Source organism: Aquila chrysaetos, chromosome 13 (genome assembly GCF_900496995.4).
Source record: "Aquila chrysaetos chrysaetos chromosome 13, bAquChr1.4, whole genome shotgun sequence".
NCBI classification, from domain to species: domain Eukaryota; kingdom Metazoa; phylum Chordata; class Aves; order Accipitriformes; family Accipitridae; genus Aquila; species Aquila chrysaetos.
The window spans coordinates 30,925,858-30,945,644 of NC_044016.1; the positions used below are offsets into that span (position 1 = coordinate 30,925,858).

The window sequence follows — 19,787 nt, forward strand, 5'->3', positions numbered from 1 at the left end:
TATTTCTGAAGCCCATTCTAATTACTGAAAGTGCCACCCAAATCGCAGTAACTTTTTTTTTTATAATAGTTGATCCTTTACAGAGAAAAATCGGGGTGCCTTTGATCTGGATCATCTCTCAGGTGTTTAATGTCTATCTTGATATGGCATAAACCAGGCATAGAAGTTAGAGAGAGAGAATATTTAAAGAATGAACCAGATAAAACAAGATGTCAGCCCCAAATTGTACATTTCTTAGGATTAGAGCAGACATATTGCTGAATTCCTGGTCTTCACTGGCACTCATGACAGGAAGCTGTTGCAGATAGGGAGCTCTGCAGGGTCTTGTCACTCAGAGAGCAAATATGGTCTGAAAAGTGTAATGTCTTTTTCTTCTTGTTACATCTTTGGGTAACGCAGATATGATCTTCAGCTATCAGCTGAACAATAAGTAAAAATGCTTGCAAAACAAAAACACCCCCCCCCCCCAAAAAAAAGAAAGACAAATAAAATACACTCCCTCCCCAACAAAAATTAGACACTAAATAAAAGCAGCCACCAGCATTTTTATTAGTTAAGTAATTTTTTACTGTCATTGATGTCAATTGGCTTTAAAACAAAGCCTCAGCTCCACAGTTAAAAAGAATACATTTGCCATGTTAGCCAAAATCAGTCTTACACGATCTCACCTAAATTTTTTGACACAAAATGCATAGTTGAAACAATTCTGGGCTATTTTTGTTTTAAACACATCGCATTATGAATAATGACACAGTAATTTCCTTTAAGGCCTAATGTCCATAAGTGGAACAAAATGACAAGAGTGCTCCTTTAGCACTGTGGTCTCCTTCCACCATCTGCTGGGTTTCCTTTGTTATTGCAGGAGTTAAAAGTCATGTTCTTTTTTAAGAACATGATTACCTATTTTAATCTTTTCCCTTTCTCTCATCTCTCAGGTATATTTTGTCACTTATGAAGTCCTGAATGAAGAAGTATTGCTAATCCTTACTAATATGTTGTATCTTACCAAATTTATTGCCAGACATGAGGGTATTTTTTAGGAGAAAAGAAAGGTTTAATTTTTTTTTTTTTTTGTGAGTATACAATAATTCATTTTTTGATTATTTTTCTTTGTAAAGTGAAAGAATATTTAACTGACAAAAGTAGGTTGTTTCCTGTCTCTAACTGACTCTTTCTTAACTCCGTATTACTCCATACCAACATGAACAGGATTTTGGCTTGGACTTCATACCATAAGCCATGACTAACCAAGTATCTCTTGCAACATTTTAGTAACAGTGATCCACAAATTAGAAGCTACACAAATGTTTCCTTTCTTAAGAGTCCAGGATGAATCTGCCTCAATGCTGGTTAGGTGGGGAATGTATTTATGTAACATAAACTGAGTATATTTACACAAAATTATCAAGAGATGAGAAATGCTGAATTCCCCTTCCACACACAAAGTCAAACATGCACACAGCTCAGTTCTATTTTTAGACTTGTTTTTCTTAGTAGCAGCACATGTTAGGATGCCTTACAGTCCAGAATATGGAACTAGTTAGCATGTATGCATTTAGTGTTAAAAACTATGTATCAGCATGGACGTTCAGGACCTTTTTGGTATGTGGGACCATCTCATCAGAAAGGTAAAGAAGGACCATGCATTTTGGCCTGGTAATGATGCTGAGTCCAGAACAGGCTTTTACGATAGTTTGAGAACTTCCTTGCAGAGCTAACCAAAAGTTGGGAGTTTTTTCTCTGGCTTTTGTCTTCCAAATGTTTTTGTGAGGAAAAATATGCACCAGGATCTGTAAACAACTTTTTTTTTAAAGCACAGGTGGTCAGAGATCTCTAGAGTGGGCTTACAAATGTAACTCCAATATGAGCACGTATTATAAAACCGGTTTCCCATGAAAAAGACTACAAGATCTCCAGAGAAACAGCATTGCTCAGCATTCATATATATAGTAATTTCAATGGAAACCAGAAGGGGTCTAGGCTAAGGTCAAATGCTTCTGGAAAATGCCATCTCTTTTTTTTTGAAGAAAGCAAATTTTTTTATAATATAGTGTTATGCCTCTACAGTGGGAAGTTTCACGAATTATCCAACACTGAATTAAAAAAGACAACTAATTAGATGCAGTGACAGGAGGTGGAGGTCGAAAAAAACATCTTAATGTCAAAATTCTCAAAGATGGAGAGCTATTTTGAATGCCTCCATTTTTGGGCAGCTACTAGAGGAGAGCCATACTTTCAGAAAATGATTCAGCTTCTGAATGCTGGGTTCCATTAAAGTGTTTCTATTGCCCAAAACCTGATGACTAATTATTGTGGTCTTCAAGTTGTGTGATTATTGTGGTACATTTTCCTGCGTGTAAAAATGTGGTAATAAATACCTCGGCAGTGTGCTTTGAGGCTTCCTACGTTATTGTCTATAAAATGCTTTGAATGGACTTTAATGGAAGACCTCATAAATGTGTAAAAGACTACCATTATAATTTTTTACGAGATTGCGATTTAAGGGGTGAGGCAAAAAAGAAATGTTGTGACAATATGATAAATGCCTCTTTTTTAGTATTCCTGTGTGGACAGCAAGAAGAGAAATCAAGGTAGACCTGCAAGACCAAGGTAAATTAATTAATAATAATTGAAAATACTTTAAAAAAACATCCACTGCCTTTATAATGAAATTGTAAAAGTGAGGTATTTCTAAAAATGAGCTGATCTGGGGGTTTGTCCTTTGATCCCACTGTCTTTAAAGTACACTACAAAACCTGAAGAGACTGTAACCTCTTGGAAAACCTTTTACAGCATCAAATAAGAGACCTCCTCTGACTTTGAAGATATCCTGCAATCAATTAAGAAGGCCCTAAGTGATGTCGGAATGAGTCAGGAGTTTTGCAGAATAACTGGCAGGCTTCCACTTTGAGAGAATCATTGGGAATATGAGAAAACAGGGAAGATTAGCCATCCCCATTAAAGACAACAGCATTAGGAGCTGTTTTCAAAACACTACAGCTTCTTCTTGCCTAATGCTTTCAAAGCTGCTGTTCTCAGCTAAACTGATGAGTTGTTCTGTGTCTTTATTTTTAGTAGGGGAAATTCAAAATAAACTTGGAAGAAGTTCTTTGAAGTCAAATACACAAGTCAAAATGTGAAAATTACATCTTGACATGACTGACTCCTGCTTTTTTCCTTGTGAGGTTAGTTAAACCAGCTTAACCTAAAGTACTAGGGAAGATGAAAGAGAATATTTTAAACCTGTTTTCCCTTTCTTTAAGTTGATGTAAAAGTCTGAGAGACAGAAGGCAGCAGTGGTCTGGGCCTTTCATGTCCTGACTTCCCAGTGAGGAAATAACCTTGCTCTCTGCCAGTGCCTGACCAATTCCTCCACCGACCTGAAAACCAAAGATAACTTCTCTGTACCTAGTGGGCTACCTCTATGCTCCCAGAAGGGACAGCAGATTAACTTTAGCTCATCCTTGCAAAGCTACTCACCTATGCTGTATTTTCTGAAGCCAAGGAGCTACAAAGTACTTCATACCTTGCATTCTGAAAAGACACTGAGTTGCAAACCTTCACATTTGCAAAGAAAAATACCCAGGAGATGGAAATAAAGAGAAAGCTTCCTCCCTGCCTCCTGCCCTCTCTTCCTTCCTTCTTTCCTCCCTCCCCAAAATAAAGTGGCATTTTGCTCTATTCCCACAGAAGTAAGCAAGAACCGGGTTGGTCCTTGTGGTTTGCTTTGGTTATATTTGGGAATTTTTTTTTATCTGCCTTCCTGTAGTAGGACTCCCAGTAATAACACCAGAGCTTTAAAAAGGCTAAAGGCTCCCAGGGTCGCAGCTGGTAAATTTTCATGCAGAAGCTACAGAGTATTTTCCCCACTACAGTAGATCCTCTTATCTGGTTCATTATCAGTAGAATCCGCTGTACACTAAAATCCAGAGGCAGCAAAAAACTCAGGCATGTGCTTAGAGATAAGCTCGCGTTTACATGATTTGCTAAATGAAGGCTTATAGACAAAAGCTGTTATGGAGAAACTGTGATACCATATGGACATTCTCTCAATTGTCACATTTCTTCCAGATCTATATATGCTTTTCAGGCTGAAAGCTGGAGAAGCATGGATTACATACATTTTAACAGCCCTTTTGCTTCCCCATAGAGTCAAAGGTAAAATCTATTTAAGCTTTACCACCCGGCTCTGAGTCCTAGCGAGGGGGAGAGGTCAAAAATGAATGGTGCAGCCTATGGCTGAATGGAAAGTCCTAAATTTTTGTTAAAAAGGAAAGCAAATGGGGTCAACAAATGGGAAAGCTGACTGTTACTGGGAAGCATTTTAATTCCAGTCTGTACAGCAAATGTTCTTCAGCTACATGAAGCAGATAAAAAATGACTGCAGATTTCAGTAGTGTCCTGTCAAGTAGGTTAGCAAAATAAAGACAGATGGCAAAGGATTAGATCTAATTCTTTTTCCTAATTCATCTTTTCCTGACCATTCCACTGCACTCAGTCTAACTAGAGATTTACCAGCTTAACTTCCCCTCTACAGCTCACAGTGACAGACCACATAGTATAGATTCGTAACTTCCCATCATTAGGAATGTTTAATTGGACAAAACTGCTTTTCATCAGCTGCCTTTAAATGCTGCTTCTGAACGAAGAATGTTTACAGTGTTACAACAGTAGAACTCTGGCTTCATTTTTAAAGCAAACGTGCTAAAAAGCCCAGGAATATCAGAGTGTTTCTGGGGAATGCAGCTGTCCTGCTCAGTCAAAGAAGAATTTCAGGCTGGAATCTCCTACCTAGATGTGAGTAATCTCACAGCACAATGCTAACAGTACTGTCCTAAAGATACCTTACTGTTTCTTTCCTGTGCTATTCTTTCCTGTGCAGATAAAGGAAGCCATGTAGCACAGCCCTGATAATGCTGAAAGCGCGCAGTCCATGGTTCAGTGCAAGAGGGCCTGCTCTGCAGTGACAGCTTCTCGTTGCCTGCCTGATTCTGTTCTTCCTCCTTCCCCACCCAATTATTTCAAGCTATCTTTTGAAAATTCCCACTCACTGGGTTTTGATGTCTCTCTTTTCAAACACCTGGCTTGAGACACACTGAGCCTGATCTTCCCAGGTATTGATGATCAATAATAGCTCCTTACGGAGTCAATGGGGAACTAACAGTATTCAGCACCTTCCTGAGCCTAGTTTATAGTGTCTTCAGGGAAATGGGGAAGACTGCATCCAGCATACGGTCTGTGCTGCCTCTCTACTTCTCCCAATTGCTTTTACACCTCCCTCTGTACTAACACCTCTTGAAAATTCCAGTCCTTGTCTCTCTTTTAGATAGACTTTTTGGTTTTCTGTGCATTTATCATTCGTCTCTTTCAGTTTCTAAATTTCTCACATAAAAAATCCGGGAAATGGCAGTTACCTTTCTTCCTATACCTTTCCTTTTACTTTCCTCTCCTCTCTTTTTCTCCACTGTCACTTGCTTTCTTTTCACCAGAAAAAAAAATGGGAAGGCACATGTCAGTGGCAACAGCACCATCTTCTGTTCTGCAGAGATTATGAACGCTTTAGTCTCGTTTCTGTGAGTCCTCCGGAGGTGGGTCTGGTTGAAAAAGTTGGAGCTAGAGCTGGATCTGAACCAACTCTTCGTGAGTTTCAATGTCTGAACGAGTCTGATTGTATGTGGGGAATTACGGTTTTATGAAAGGCTACAAAAACTTCAGCTCTCATAGCAGTTATCTCTGTGAGCCACCTTTATATTTGTCTTTTATTCTCCTCCTCATGAAAGCTCGGTTGCAAAACTTTGGCTACTTCTGCTTTCCTTCTCTGTTGCTTGACACATTGCCAGTTTCTGATTTTATTTATTTGTTTGTTTATTTATGACAATTAGTTTTATCCTTATTCTCTACAGATAGTACTGCACTGATTGTCACCAGGGGAAATATGCAGCCCAGATAGATGACAAGATACGCACAGACAGGGGATCAGCATATCAGTCCACATAGAAGGCTGTAGACCACAGAAGGTCATAGATCATGTGCTGCCTAAAATTTGTGTCAGTGTGACAACAAAGGGATGTTTGGGGTATAAAAGAGGAAAACGAGGTGGGAGTTAGCATGAGAAAAAGCACGAAGCATGAAGTCTTACTTGAAAGTCTAATATACGGACAATTAAGACTGGCAGCATGGGGAGGTCAGTGTGGTATTAGATAAGAGGCTGGGGAAGGACAGACTAATGGGTCTGAAAAGGGAAAGGGAAAAGAAGCAGCATGTGTTTGATGTAGCACAGAAGAGGGAGCCAGCAGAGGGATGTAAAGGGAGAGGTGGCAAGGTCGAAACAGCAGGCTAAGAAACAGATCTTTGCAACAGCAAGATCTAATTATGGTTAAGATTGCTTTTGTTAAGCCAGGGAAGGGGAGGTGGATGTGATACGATGACAGCCCAGACAATAATTTTAGGTATGTGGGTAGATAGGAATGGGCCTGTTTGGGGGAAATTATGCAGATAGAATTTGCAAGATACAGGGTTTGTTCATCTTTCACAATGGACTTTTGGGATAGAAACATGGAGCTAGCTCCACAGGTAGCTTGTGAGCAGTGATAGCTGATATATTATAATAACAGTAGACATACTGTTAGTAAGACTGACATATAAGAATCAGACTGGAATGCAAGTGTTGAAATTAACACAGAAGTGGAACTGGAGAGGACAAACTCCAGGCTCACTGTAAGTGGGCAGTTAAGTTCAGAAATGAAAGAGGAGGGAGAGAAGGCAATAGCTGGAGGGACAAGCTGAATCTCATTTTAAAATGGTAACGATTAAGACATACTTGCATTGTGACGTGAAAGAGCCAGAAGAAAGGATTAGAAGCAATGTGGGGGGGCAAATGAAACAAGTATGAGAGGATTAGGAGATAACAGCACAGCCACCTTATAGAAGTGTAGTCATCAACTTTCCTGGCTGCCTATCAATTATTTCCTCTTTCAGTTTGAACACTTCTGCCTCTATCTTTCTTAGCAAGGGGGTTCAAGGACTTCAGGACAAACTGACAAAGATGAGGTGACTTTCTTCTTTCCCTTTCTCACCTCTTGTAACTCTTCTTCCTTATCCCCTGGCAGAGAGCAGAAGTTTCTCAGTAACCACCCCTTCCTAGTCCTTCCACTTCCAGCCATCTTGTCCAGCTTCAACTAAACCTAGAAGATATATATATGTCTGTACTTGGGTATGAACCTTTACCATAGGATCCGGTCCCCTTGTCTGCATGTGCTGCCTTGGAGTGAGATTCATGTACAGGCTATGTGTGCTGCTGGTTTTTTGCACAACAGCACTTAGGAAATCTAGAAGAGGATGTGAATATACCTAACTATCGGGTAAGGTTTATTGTATGGAGCACATCTGTGTTTTTCATTTCATTCTCCCATTTTATTGTGGGATAGGGATGTGGTGGGAAATTTTCTGCATGACTCTTTTTCAGAAATCTCCCTTCTACTTCTCCCGCACGCAGTGGGAGAGGAGAGAAAAGGCTGTGTTATGTACCCGGTCCTCCTAGAGATCTTACGCTATGCAGACACACTCCCACGGACTTCAGCAAGGAAACAAAATCATGCTGCAGAGTCAGCTAAGCCCTCCTCCTTATGAGCTGTGCAGAATTACCAGTAAATGTGGAGGTGGTAGTATGGGACTGTAAGAGTTTTCATGAGAAGAAAGGTATTTTGCGTGATGCAAAACCACCATTGACACAAAATTTTTTAGAGACATCATCTTGGCCTGGGCTCTAATAATCTAATGTGGTGCCTCAGTTTAGCAGTGGCTTTGTGGCAACGGCATAACACATGCTTCCAAAATTGTAAGTGGGGATTTCCAAGACTTATAACTAACTGTCTGTAGTTTGTACTGTAGTTTTGTCCGTGATCCTTTTCCAATAAAACCAACCACTGGAATGGTCATCCACAGATTGTTCCTAGTACAGAATTGCCCAATTGTGTGATCACAGGGGGAAACATTTAAATCAGAACAAGTACATGTTTGTCTAAAAGAGGACACGGTTAACTAAGGCACTGATTTTTTTAACTAGGGGTGTGAGGAAGGAGCCCCAGTCTTCTTGTATGGCTAAATTGGTGTAGCATTATGGGTCCTGATGAAAACCAATACACTATTATTGTTAAGTATCTGAGTTGTAAAATCAGTGCCAACTTGGTCAGCTAGTTGTCATGTGCTGGAAACCCAAATCATCAGCAAAGGTGTTGTTACAAAGTTCAGGTAAGAATCAACAACAATAGGTGCTTCTCATCTCTGTCCTGCCTCCCCTAGGCTCAGTAACAGTATTAAATGGCACAGAGAGGCTCTGGTTAGGGGAGAGGAGTGTGTAGCAAGTCCTACATCTGTTATGGGGAGTTGGGAAGTATTTTGTGGCCTATAGATAGTAGTGGCCTGTGAAGAGGACATGTCCAGACTGGCCATTTATTTCAGGGCTGTCTGCTATTGTGGTGGACTGGTTTTGATGTTCCAGGTAATTCCTCTTAGTCTTAGGTTTCTAAAACAGATTAGTCTGATTGAGGGAGAATATCTCATATGGCAGAAATAAAGCAAGGAGCTGCAGGCTGTCCTATCTAAAAAAACCCCAAGCTATGTCAACCTTTCATCTAGCCCATACGCTGAGGTTGGAGTGGACCTGGATAGGTCAGGGAATACAGAATATCTTCTAAATAGGAGTGCAGAATATCTTCTAAATATGAGAGATCGGCAGGTGTGGGATGTTCTGAGTGCTGAGGCTGGTGCAGTAAGCCTAAGCTGAAAGGGCTTTGGGATCCTAGAGGTGGCTGCAGCTGGCAGGGTGGGGGCCTGCGAGCAGGGCTGGCTTGGGAAGAAGGCAGGAAAGGGTTGGGATAAGCTTGGAAAGTGGAGAAAACAGAACGGGACATGGTCTTTGGTGAGGTAGGGGTACGTGTTGGAACTGTAGAGCTGGAAAGCACAAATTTAGGGTCCTAGCATGAGGACACTTAATGAGTACGGCGTGAGGGTGTGAATGCTGTGGCTCTTGCCATTTGAAAATTACAAAATGCTGCTCCTTGCTCCTTTTCTCTCTCTTAACTCCATATCCACTTTTCCAGGGTTTTTTGGTTTTGTTGTTGTTTTTTATCTTTCCACATCACGTTCCACTCAGAAGCTCCCCAGCCTGATCTCTCATGGGCTTAGTTTCTCACCTACTTCTTTTGGTCTGATAAGAAGATCTGCAGTGAAACAGTCCAAATTTAAATGCTGATGTTTAACTTGATGTAATAAGTCTTTAGATTTGGCGCCCCACTGTGATAAAAATAAAGGCAAGGCAGAATTCAGACAATAATGGAGAAACAGCACCTAGTATTTTATTCCATTTTGATTACTAGTTGTGCAGACCTTTAGCGCTTCATCTTACAGGTGCCTGGAAGGGAAGAGTAAGATTGTAATAAAGAAGGGATACCCTGCTTGGCACTTTTTCAAGCCTGATGAAAGAAACACCCACAATTCATCAGGCTGCGTGCTATAAGTAACAAATGGAAGAATTGCTAAAGATGTCAGAGCAAATGGAAAAGCAAACAAAATGTATTATGGCATGAAAGAGATTCCAGCTGTAAGCATCCTATTTACTAATATACATGTCCTCTGAAAAACGTTTTTCTGCATATGAAACAAAGAACTAGGTTTCACTTTACATTTAAGTAAATGCATCAGTTTGAACAGTTTTCTTGAGCTTTTTCTAGATTCTATATTTTATATGTAACATGCAGAGTGGTAAGGCATACGGACACTGTGTTCGCTAGCGGATTTAAAATAATTCCTTTCCACCTTCTCTTGCTAGAATATATCACATATATAGTCACACTACAGGTCCATTTCTAATAAGGAGCTCCAGCCATTTTGCAATCGGTAGACTCTCAAAGATACCAAATTTCTAATAAAATTTGGGGAAAATGGATAGCCAGGAAAAGGAGAGACTGTACTCATGTGATTTGGAGACAGTGATCAAGTGGCAGCTCACACTGAAAACTTTCAGTCTTTCTTTCTTTTTCATTAGTTGCCTAAGCAAATACGGCTTAGCCGCTCCCATACCCATTGGAAACTATCTTGTATCCGTGCTGCTGCGCAGGGAATTTGCTGTCCATTGCTTTCGCAGGAATGGAAGGTTTCAGATTTGCCCTCGCCTGTCACCATGTCTTCTGGGAGAGTAGCTTGCCACCATTTTTGATGTGCTGATCTCTATAAATTTTTTTTCATGGGAACTGTAATCTTGTATGGTGAATTTACACTTACTGGAAATCGGGTTGCTTTTCTTGGTTACGCTTTGGCTGCACTAGTACATTAAACTGCTTGGTAGTTGCTCTCTGGCCCCAGTGCCAGTGGCCTGGAGCCTTGTAATGAGCTAATGGCAGGGAGCCAGCGCCCAGGAACGCCTCCGGTCTCTTTTTGTGGCAGACGCAGGGCATTCAGGTAAACTTCTGGGATGCTGCGATGACAACGAAGACTGGTTTCAACAACTTACATTGGCATTAAGTGGTAACAAGCCCGACAGATGGAAGAAAACACTGGGCATTTTGTGTATTCCTGCTGCTCCGCCTTGTGTTGCAAGGTGCGTGAAGCGTAACGAGGGTTTCCAAGACACACAATGAAGGAAGTTCACCGCCTCAAACGCGGCGCTGACACCCAAGACACTTTAGGCCTTCCTCTGCTCAGCCCGTGGGAACACACAAGGGGCTAGGGATGCAGGCAGCCAGAGCTTTCCCGGCGCTTTCCCCTCAGCCCTGGCGCGACGGCCACCACGCTCGCGGCACTTCCACGACCGACCGACCCACGGGACCTGCCCGTCCCACCCGCGAGCGGGCGGCGGGCCCGCGCCCGAGGCGCCTGAGGCGAGGCGAGGCGCCTCCCGCCTCCCGCCCCTCAGCGCCGCGCAGGGGGCCGGGCCCCGCCCGCCCCCGCTGCGCAGGCGCGTCGCTCCCCGCTTCCCGCTCCGCCGCCGTCCCCTCCGCCCCGCAGGATGGAGGTGGTGCTGGCCGACGCGCTGCTGTCCCGCTGCGGGGATCCCTGCGCGCTGCTGCGGGCCGTCTGCGCGCCGCTCTCCGCCGAGCGCGCGGAGGCGCTGCGCCTCCTGCTCCAGCGCCTGGCCGCGGGCGGGACGCCGCCGGGCGAGGCCGAGGAGGCGCTGCGGCGGGTCGCCTGGGAGGTGGCGCTGGAGCGGTGCCGGCCGCTGCTGCGCGGCGGGGAGGCGGCGGCGGCGGCGGCGGCGGCGGGGGGGGGTTGCGGGGAGCGGCTGCGGCTGGCGCGGGCGGCGCGGGGGGCGCTGCGGCACTGCGTGCAGCTGTGCGGGGCGCCGCTGGCGGCGCGGCTGGCGCGCGACGCCCTGGCGGAGCTGGCGGCGGGCGGCGGGGCGGGCGCGGAGGCGGCGGTGGAAGCGCTGGCGGCGGCGGCGCCGCGGCTGGAGGAGCCGGCGCTGGTGGCCCGGTGCGTGGCGGCGGCGCTGGCCTTGGTGCGGGAGGAAGGGGAGGGCGAGGCGGCGGCGGCGCTGGCGGCCGGGCGGCTGCTGCCGGCGCTGGGCGGCAACGCGGCGGCTCTGAGGCGAGTCTGGGAGGGGCTGCTGGGCGGCGGCGGCGGCGGCGGGCCGCCGCGGGCCGGGCGGGCGCTGCTGGCGCTGAGCGCCCTGGCCGACGCGGTGTTGCCGCGGGGCCCGCCGGGGTCGGGGCCGGACGCGCGGCTGTGCCCGCGGTTCTGGCGGCTGGTGCAGGAGGGTCTGACGGAGCGGGACGGGCTGTGTCGGAAGCGGGCCCGCTACCTGCTGAAGAGAGCCCTGGACCTCAGCGGCGGGCAGCGAGCCGAGCTGCGCTGCCCCGCGGACGGCGGAGACGGTACGGCGGGGACCGGGGCGGGGAGCGGGGCTCCACCCGGACTCTGGACGGCGGGGGAGAAAAGTGGTTTTCTTCTCTTTTCTTTTGTTGTTGTTGTTAGAGTCGAGCCTCTTCTGGTGGTCTGCTGAGAAGAACGAGAAACTTCTGCAGTTCTGGGAAACTTACATTTTGATCATGGAAACTTTGGAAGGAAACCAGGTAGGAGCGCCGGAAGAATCTACGCCTGCCGTGGTTTGTAGGCGATGCCTTGCTTCTGGCCCGTGGACTGCGAATACTGTTACGGGGTAAAATATTTCCACCTTTGGTGGTGGAGGGTATCCAAGTAAGCATTAACGGGAGTGTGTTTATTTTGGATTTTAGAGACTTGAAACGTGGCACGGGTAGTTCATTTGGAATAAATTCAGAACTCTGTCTTTGAAATCATTCTGGTTAAAGCAGGGGATTGAACTAAGAAGGAAGAACCTGGGTTGCAGCTTATTGCAAGGCCTCAGGTAACCTGTTTCATAGTGAAAATCAGGCTACAGCAACTTCATACCCTGTTTTCAGTAGAGGGGACTACAGCTGTATGGTGAAGCACCTGTGGCCTTGGATGAAAATTACCGACTTTGACTCGGTGTCCAGTGTACTTGGCAGAAAGATTCCTGTTGACTCCAGGCTTCCATAATGGTGTGGTATTGTGATGTTAACTGTTAGCTGTGACTACCTCTTTGTAGTTATTTTATTTTGTTTGGACATAATTGTCCTCCAACTGAGAGGAAAAGTATTTACCAAAACATTTAATTTCAGAGATTTGTGCTGGTTTTATTATATTTTTGATTAATAGAGCGGTTGGTTATTAGGAAGTATTTTTCTTGTGATACAGCAGCATGGAAGTAACAGTTTTTCTTCAGTGTTAAACTACGATTTGAGTGTTGCATACTGAGTGCCAGCATCAGATGCACAGACATTGCAGGTTTATTTAAATGCAGTTGCATTGTCAATTATTATATTAATGCTATTGATAGTAAATTCTAGCCCATGATTAAGTGCTGGTCCCTAGGTTTGAGATGTAAACTGACTACTTAACTCTGATTTGCATTTCAGATCCATGTCATCAAGCCAGTACTACCAAAACTAAACAGTTTATATGAGCATGCTATATCAGGGGAAAAAGGTAAGACATAACTTTTTCTGAAACATCTCCTAAATATTAGGCAATTAAGTCACCCCATCACCACCCCACCCACCCCCATTTTAGTAGCAGCTTTTTGTTATGTTTTGTTTCTCAAATTAGCTGTTTTCTGGGTGGCTATTCCAGTTTTTGTGGGTCTGCTGTATGCATAGATTGCTTGGCAAACATGCACAGGCAGTGCCGCTCTGCTCTGAGAAGAAATCCTAGCATATGCTTATTGCTTACTGTGTTATCTTGAAATATTTTTTTCTGTCAGCAAACGCAACTAAATGGTGCTTTTCCACTACGTTTTGCTTTACTTCAGCTGAGGTGAAAATAAAGTAAAAGCCAGAGATTCTTGGAGTGGGGTCATATGAGTCAAGTCACCTGCACAACTCCGTAAAAGGGAGAATAAAACCCAACTCATTGGAAGTGGGGGGAGAAGAAATAAAATGAGTGCTGAGACAGTGTGTTGAAGGATGTAATGTCATATTCTGTAGGGCAAAATGAAGCACATCTAATTAGGTAGTGCAAGATGTTAAGAAATTTGTAAAGTGGGAAGACAATTAATGTGAAAGTGTTGCAGGTGAATACAATGTTAGTACGAGGACAGTTGCAGGAAAAAGGATGTGGTTTTTCCACTTGTTGGTCATTTTAATTTGTAACTACTAAAATTTAGAGGGTAATATTTGAAAGCCACGTTAATTTTCTTTTTTGTATTGGAGATTTAGCAGGGTATTTTTATAAATCTAATATGTACAGTCATCTTTTTGAAATATCCTGTGAATTGACTATGATGTTGTCCAGAATGTCACTATGTTGTGTGTTAATATGTTAATGTGTCACTTGTCAGTTCTGTGTCAGTTTAGAAGAATTTGCTTTTGTAACAGGTTGTTGGTTGTTTCACCCATCATGGCACATGTGCATTTATAAACGAATGTTTGAGAGCGAGAATAAAACATTGACAAAGGAAGGCATTCTTCATTTTCTGGAGCTTTATGAAACAAAGCATCTTCCAAATTCACTTGGTTTTTTGGAGGTAAGGATGTTACTGTTACTTGCCAGAACAAACAGATGTTCTAATTTGTAATGTATCTTAACGCTAATTGTCTCAGTAGTGTTGGAATTAGGCATGTTCTGCAAAAATACCCTCTTACTTAGCTGTGCAAGTGATAGCAACATTTCTAAGTGGCATCAAATATATAATTACTTGAAAAATGGCCAGGCTAGAGGGAATGTGTTTTTGAGTGCGGTCATTCATTCCCATATTTCAACCTGTTGTGGCTTAACCCCAGCCGGCAACTAAGCACCACGCAGCCGCTCACTCACTCCCCCCTACCCAGTGGGATGGGGGAGAGAATTGGGACAAAAAAAAAAAAGTAAAACTCATGGGTTGGGATAAGAACAGTTTAATAGAACAGAAAAGAAGAAAATAATAATGATAATAATAACAATAATAAAATGGCAATGATAATAATAAAAGGCTTGGAATATACAAAACAAGTGATGCACAGTGCAGTTCCTCACCACTCACTGACCGATGCCCGGTTAGTTCCCGAGCAGTGATCCTTCCCAGCCCCACTCCCCCCAGTTTATACACTGGACATGACATCACATGGTATGGAATATCCCTTTGGCCAGTTTGGGTCAGCTGTCCTGGCTGTGTCCCTTCCCAACTTCTTGTGCCCCTCCAGCCTTTTTGCTGGCTGGGTACGAGGAGCTGAAAAACCCTTGACTTAGTGTAAACACTACTTGCCAACAACTGAAAACATCAGTCTGTTGTCAACATTCTTATTATACTGAACCCAAGACATAACACTATCGGGGCTACTAGAAAGAAAATCAACTCTATCCCAGCCAAAACCAGGGCACAAACTAATGCTCTCTAATTAAAGTTGGCTCCCAGTTTATTGAGATTAGTTACCAGAGGTGAAATTCTCAGGGGTGATTGATGCTTCAGATTTTCAGAGCCCCCTGAACCTCTCCAAAATTATTATTTAATTGATTGAACAATGTCTGGGATAAACCTGGTCAAAAGACTTCAGGTCTGTATGTATTGTCTCCTACTCAAGGATGGATTTTTGAAGATCCATTGCTAGGTAAACCTGTGAGGAGGTGAATGTCTCTGTAGTATAATCAGTATATTACTGTATCCCATTAAAAACTACACTTTAAAACATTCCATATGTGGGAAGAAATATTGTAAGTTTAAAGTTCTTAATTTTTTTTTTGTTAGTATCATATGTAGGTTGACTCGCCAACCAGCCTACACTGTAGTAAGGAATGATCTATATGACGCTGTTATTTCTTCTCTCCTTCATAGAAGGAGCGTTGCCCTCAGAGGTTAACGTTTCTGTTTTATACAAATAAAGCCAGCTTCTTGATGACTAACTTGAAATCCAGTCAACCTTAAAACATACCCTAAATCTTTCTACTTGTGTTGGCCCAAGTCTTTCTTTTATTTCATGTTTCAATATCTTTTCTCCATCTGTTTCCCGAAAGGATTTCTTACTTGCCTGCACCTTTCACAATGCTGTGAAAATGTGAAATGTACCTAGTGAAAAAATTGCTTAGCTTGTTTATTGTCCTTCTCCCTCTTCTCTTTAGTTTGCTCCTTATTTTGCTCCTACTATTTACTACTAGTGAGAGTATTCTCTAATTTCTGACTCTGTCCTTTTAAAGTCTGGTGACATAAGTCTAATTAGTCTCTATGTAATAATGCCTTGCAAGTGTACATTTAGCCATTGTTCTTGTTTCCTTTTATCAGTTTGTTATTGGACCATTAATGGATGCCCTCTCAGAAAGTTCCCTCTATAGCAGGTAAGCCACTGAATTATTTATTTTTTAAAATGTATTGATTATGTATACGTATACTCATAATACTGGTTTGAGTATGTGGGTAAAATCTTGGATAAAGGAAAACATATTAATGAGCAAATGGTGCTGCTAAACTCACTGACAGGTAGTGAGTTTTTCAGGAAAGGTGGGTGGCTGCGAGGAAGATGAAGTAGGTTCAGTTTTATCCTAGTAATAGCAACATAGGGATGCCTCAAGGTCCTATTTTACATCTTGTGTTAAAATACTAATTTGGAAATATAATAAATGAATAACTTAGTGAAGTATTTTTTTACCTCCTCATTTTCTTGCCATGCAGAAAGAAGGGGCTGCTCTGATTGTTGCCAATTCATAACTGATTGAAGTGGGTTTTTGACAGTGCCTGGTTATCTTTTGGGAAATTGATACTTTTTCACAGGAGACTATTTGCAGTCAACAGATGATAGTAGCCTCCCTTGGTGTAGATACATAAAGGACACACAAAAGTTTGAGGAGTTGTAAGTTGCTATACATTCAGTGTACTGATGGCATTCAGTCCTTTGTGATACTTGCATGGAGAGTACTGAGAACGGGGAATAAAGTGCTGAATGTGCTTCATGCACTCAGCATTATGCCAGATGCAGTGGCTTGGGTGATTCAGCTAGCAATCTGAAACTCGGTTCAGAACGATGTTGGAGGAGTGTTGACTGGCTGACCTTGCTAGGCAGCTAGGAAAGTTGATACTGTCTCTTGATGCTCTTTTTTCGGTGGGGGGTGGCACAGAATGTGACTGTCGCTTATTAAACTGGTGAGCGGTTTGGATTGGGTGATTCTGGATAAAGGGTAGTCAGAATAGGTTGTTTCAGCTAAACATGTCAGGAAAAATGTGACGCCTTTGGGCTCGTGCAGCTGTTAGCATTTCTCATCTCAATTAGCTGGCTGCGGTATGCTTTCCATGGGCATACACGGACAGGAAGTCTGAAGCAAGTGCTGCGTGTTTCAGTGTGTATGTTAGGGCTGTGTTGGATCAATGCTTCATAATTTTCTCTCTTAGCTTCTGTATTTCTAGTGACATGTGTTGGCACGTGTAGAGGAGGCTCATGTTTGAGTATACCAAGGATATACAAAGTTGTTATGGTTAATGTCAAGCTGTATGAGAGAAAACTGTAAAATCTCATGACTGTCTGATGCTAATCCTTAATAGCCAGGATCCTGAGACTTCTGGTTGTCTCTGTTGGTCTTGTGGAGTGTTTCTTGCATCTCTACTTTTAAAAGCTTCTGTGCTGGTCAGTGGTTTTGTTTATCCTGAGTTTATAACCTGTTCCAGGAAGAAATCCTTGCTCTCCAGCACACTTGTGTAGGTGATTTTTCTTCACTGTTCTCCAGATCAGACTGGTTGCATCCCCGCTGCATACCACTGATCTTGTCCCATGGACCTCGGCAGCCTGCTCCCAGAGGCCCGTGTCATTCTGTGGATGCGGGCACAGGGTTGAACTGACAGTGCTGTTTCTTACTGTGGGCTCGATGTAAGGTGCTCTCACCCCTGAGTAACTTGAATTGAGGCTGCGCTTGAATGCCGGAGTGTGCTGCCACCATGTCCTTGTAGGTGGCCAGGTAGAGTCATGCTGTTGTGACTGTCCGTGTCTTCTGTGTGTTTGCTGGGTGCTGTTGGAATACTGGGGTAAGTGGAGGATGCAAGCTGATGCACTCCATCTCTGTGGCCTGTTGGAGCAGTCTGCAGTGAATTAACCACTGAACTGCACTTTGTTTTAGTTTAGGGCAATTCTACTTGTAGCTGTTAACGTATTCATTGTGTATTTGATGTTTTAAAACCCACCAGGACACCAGGTCAGTTAATGGGAGCCTGTCCTCCTTTGGGAATGAGGCTACAGAAGTTTTTGGCTACTTATATCATGCTTCTTCCACAGGAAGAAAAAGGTATGTTTCAATTCCACCATTACCTTTTCTTAAATACAGAAACCAAATAAAAACTATGGACCCCTTTTCTGTATCTCATGTAAAAATTTGCCACTATTTTTCTACGTTACTTCCGAGAAAAAAGGAGTAGTTCTACTTGTGGCAGTGGAGTTTCCAGAGAAGAGAGGGGTCTTCAGAGGCTTTGAGGGATGCTGCAGTATTAAGCTACAAAATTGTTTTAGGGGCAAACTGAAGCAGACTTACTTTTTTTATTAAGAAAATAAACTCCTAAGTTCTGAAGGTGAACAGTATTTGCAGATTCTTTTTTTCTTTATTTGTCAGCATAGATAAGACTGCTGAGCAAAATCTTTAGAACTATTCTTTTTGTTTGTTTGTTTTGGGGAGTCTTGGTGTGGGGTTTTTGATTTGAGTTTTTTTTTTGTTTTGTTTTGTTTTTTTAACCTATCTGCCCGACTTCTTTAGTCACAAGCTGTGTAATTAGGCATTCAAAAGAGCTGGTCCAAGTGCTGAAGCAGAAGCTGAATAAGGATTCTTTTATTGTGAGCTTGGATGGAGGAAGATTTCTGAGCTTGTTCCAAATTTTGGTGTTAGTGCAGGCTGAAAAGAAGGAGCAACCTTTGACAGACCAGAATTTAATATCTGGTCTAATTGAATTAAATAAAAGTAGAACCAGCTCCGTTCAGTATCCTGTATCTACAGGTACATATTCTGGTAGGAAACACCTTGCATGTTTGTAATGCCATATATGTCCTATTTCTCTGCCCTGTCCCAAGGCAGATATATTTTTATCACAATATGGAGGGTCTGTGATTAGCAACCCTGAGACTGGGTGACCTGTTTCTAGAAATTGTAGCTGTGGTCTCTTGTTGGGGCTTGCTTTGGCAATGCCAGCATCCATTAAACTAGTTGAGTTGCCGTGTACTTTGGTCTGCCATCATGGACTGACTAGCAGCTTAAAAAAGGCATTGTCTAGTACTCAAAACAGTCAGAGTTAAAATTACATTACTGAATATGGTGAATAATGCAGATCACCAAAGCCAAAATTAGGTTTATTTCTGGTTGTCTCCTTGTCATACTACCTTACTGACAGACTTCTTTTGGAATGCACTTTTTTCATTGAAATAATCAGGAAATTATTCTGTTGTCTTTCGTTTAACTTCCAGAAATGATCATAACTCTCCTGCTGGGGTCTGTGTCATTTAAATGCATTGGACAACAAGAAATCACTTTGGATTGTTTGTTTTGTTTACTTTTATCTTAAGGTAGTTTCCTGTTAAAATTCATTCAGAAGATGACAAGTAGGCATTGGTGTGCTGTTCCCATTTTGTTTCTTTCTATGGCTCTGGCATATATCCCAGTGTGTAAAGTGCTGGGCACTGAAGGACTTCATGCTTTAAGGTAAAATGTACACTGCATTGTGTTCTTACGGACTTCTAAAGAAATGTGCTGAACATCTAGAGAGCCAGGATTTAATTCATGGTTGTTACATCTGGGAGGATGTGGTAGTTGTGCATGGGAATGGAAGGTTCTGTCTCCTTTATGTCCTAATTCACAGAGGAAAGCAATTTAAGAATCAATGTATTTATATCTCTGTGTGACTTAAAAAACAAGTATTTTGCATCTCAGATCTTTGTCATTGCTTCTTTTTTGGCATCGTTTTTCCCTGGTCTTCCATACTTCCTAACTGATATATCAAGCAACTTCATTTCTTCTAATTACATTAAAACCTTGTTTAATGGCAGTTGAGGCTGTATCAGGGGACAGCCCATAAAATTGAAAACTGAAAGACATATAAATAAAAGGCTAGGTAAAAGTTCTTGGCATGCGTATTGTCCTTAATCACACTGATGCTTCCTAAGTGTCTGATTTCACTTCATAGAGCCACTAAAAATTATTCCAGTTTAATATGCAGTCGTTATTCCAGTTTAATAAAATTTGAGCTTTAAAAGAAAATCTTACTGGAGGTTGAAGAAATATTGGATAAAAGTGGTTTACCGAAAAAAAGGCAAAAAAAA

General features: G+C 42.8%; 1 protein-coding gene across 1 annotated transcript in view; it reads left to right on the plus strand.

The window, feature by feature from the left end:
* The first annotated feature begins 10,969 nt into the window (after positions 1–10,969).
* TARBP1 (TAR (HIV-1) RNA binding protein 1) overlaps positions 10,970–19,787 on the plus strand; it is a 40,534-nt gene continuing 31,716 nt past the window's right edge. The window contains exons 1-7 of the mRNA XM_030035072.2: positions 10,970–11,870; positions 11,971–12,068; positions 12,954–13,023; positions 13,911–14,059; positions 15,788–15,840; positions 17,675–17,772; positions 19,035–19,170. Coding sequence (XP_029890932.1) covers positions 11,006–11,870; positions 11,971–12,068; positions 12,954–13,023; positions 13,911–14,059; positions 15,788–15,840; positions 17,675–17,772; positions 19,035–19,170 — 1,469 coding nt within the window. The 5' untranslated portion in view covers positions 10,970–11,005. The remainder of the gene's footprint in view (positions 11,871–11,970; positions 12,069–12,953; positions 13,024–13,910; positions 14,060–15,787; positions 15,841–17,674; positions 17,773–19,034; positions 19,171–19,787) is intronic.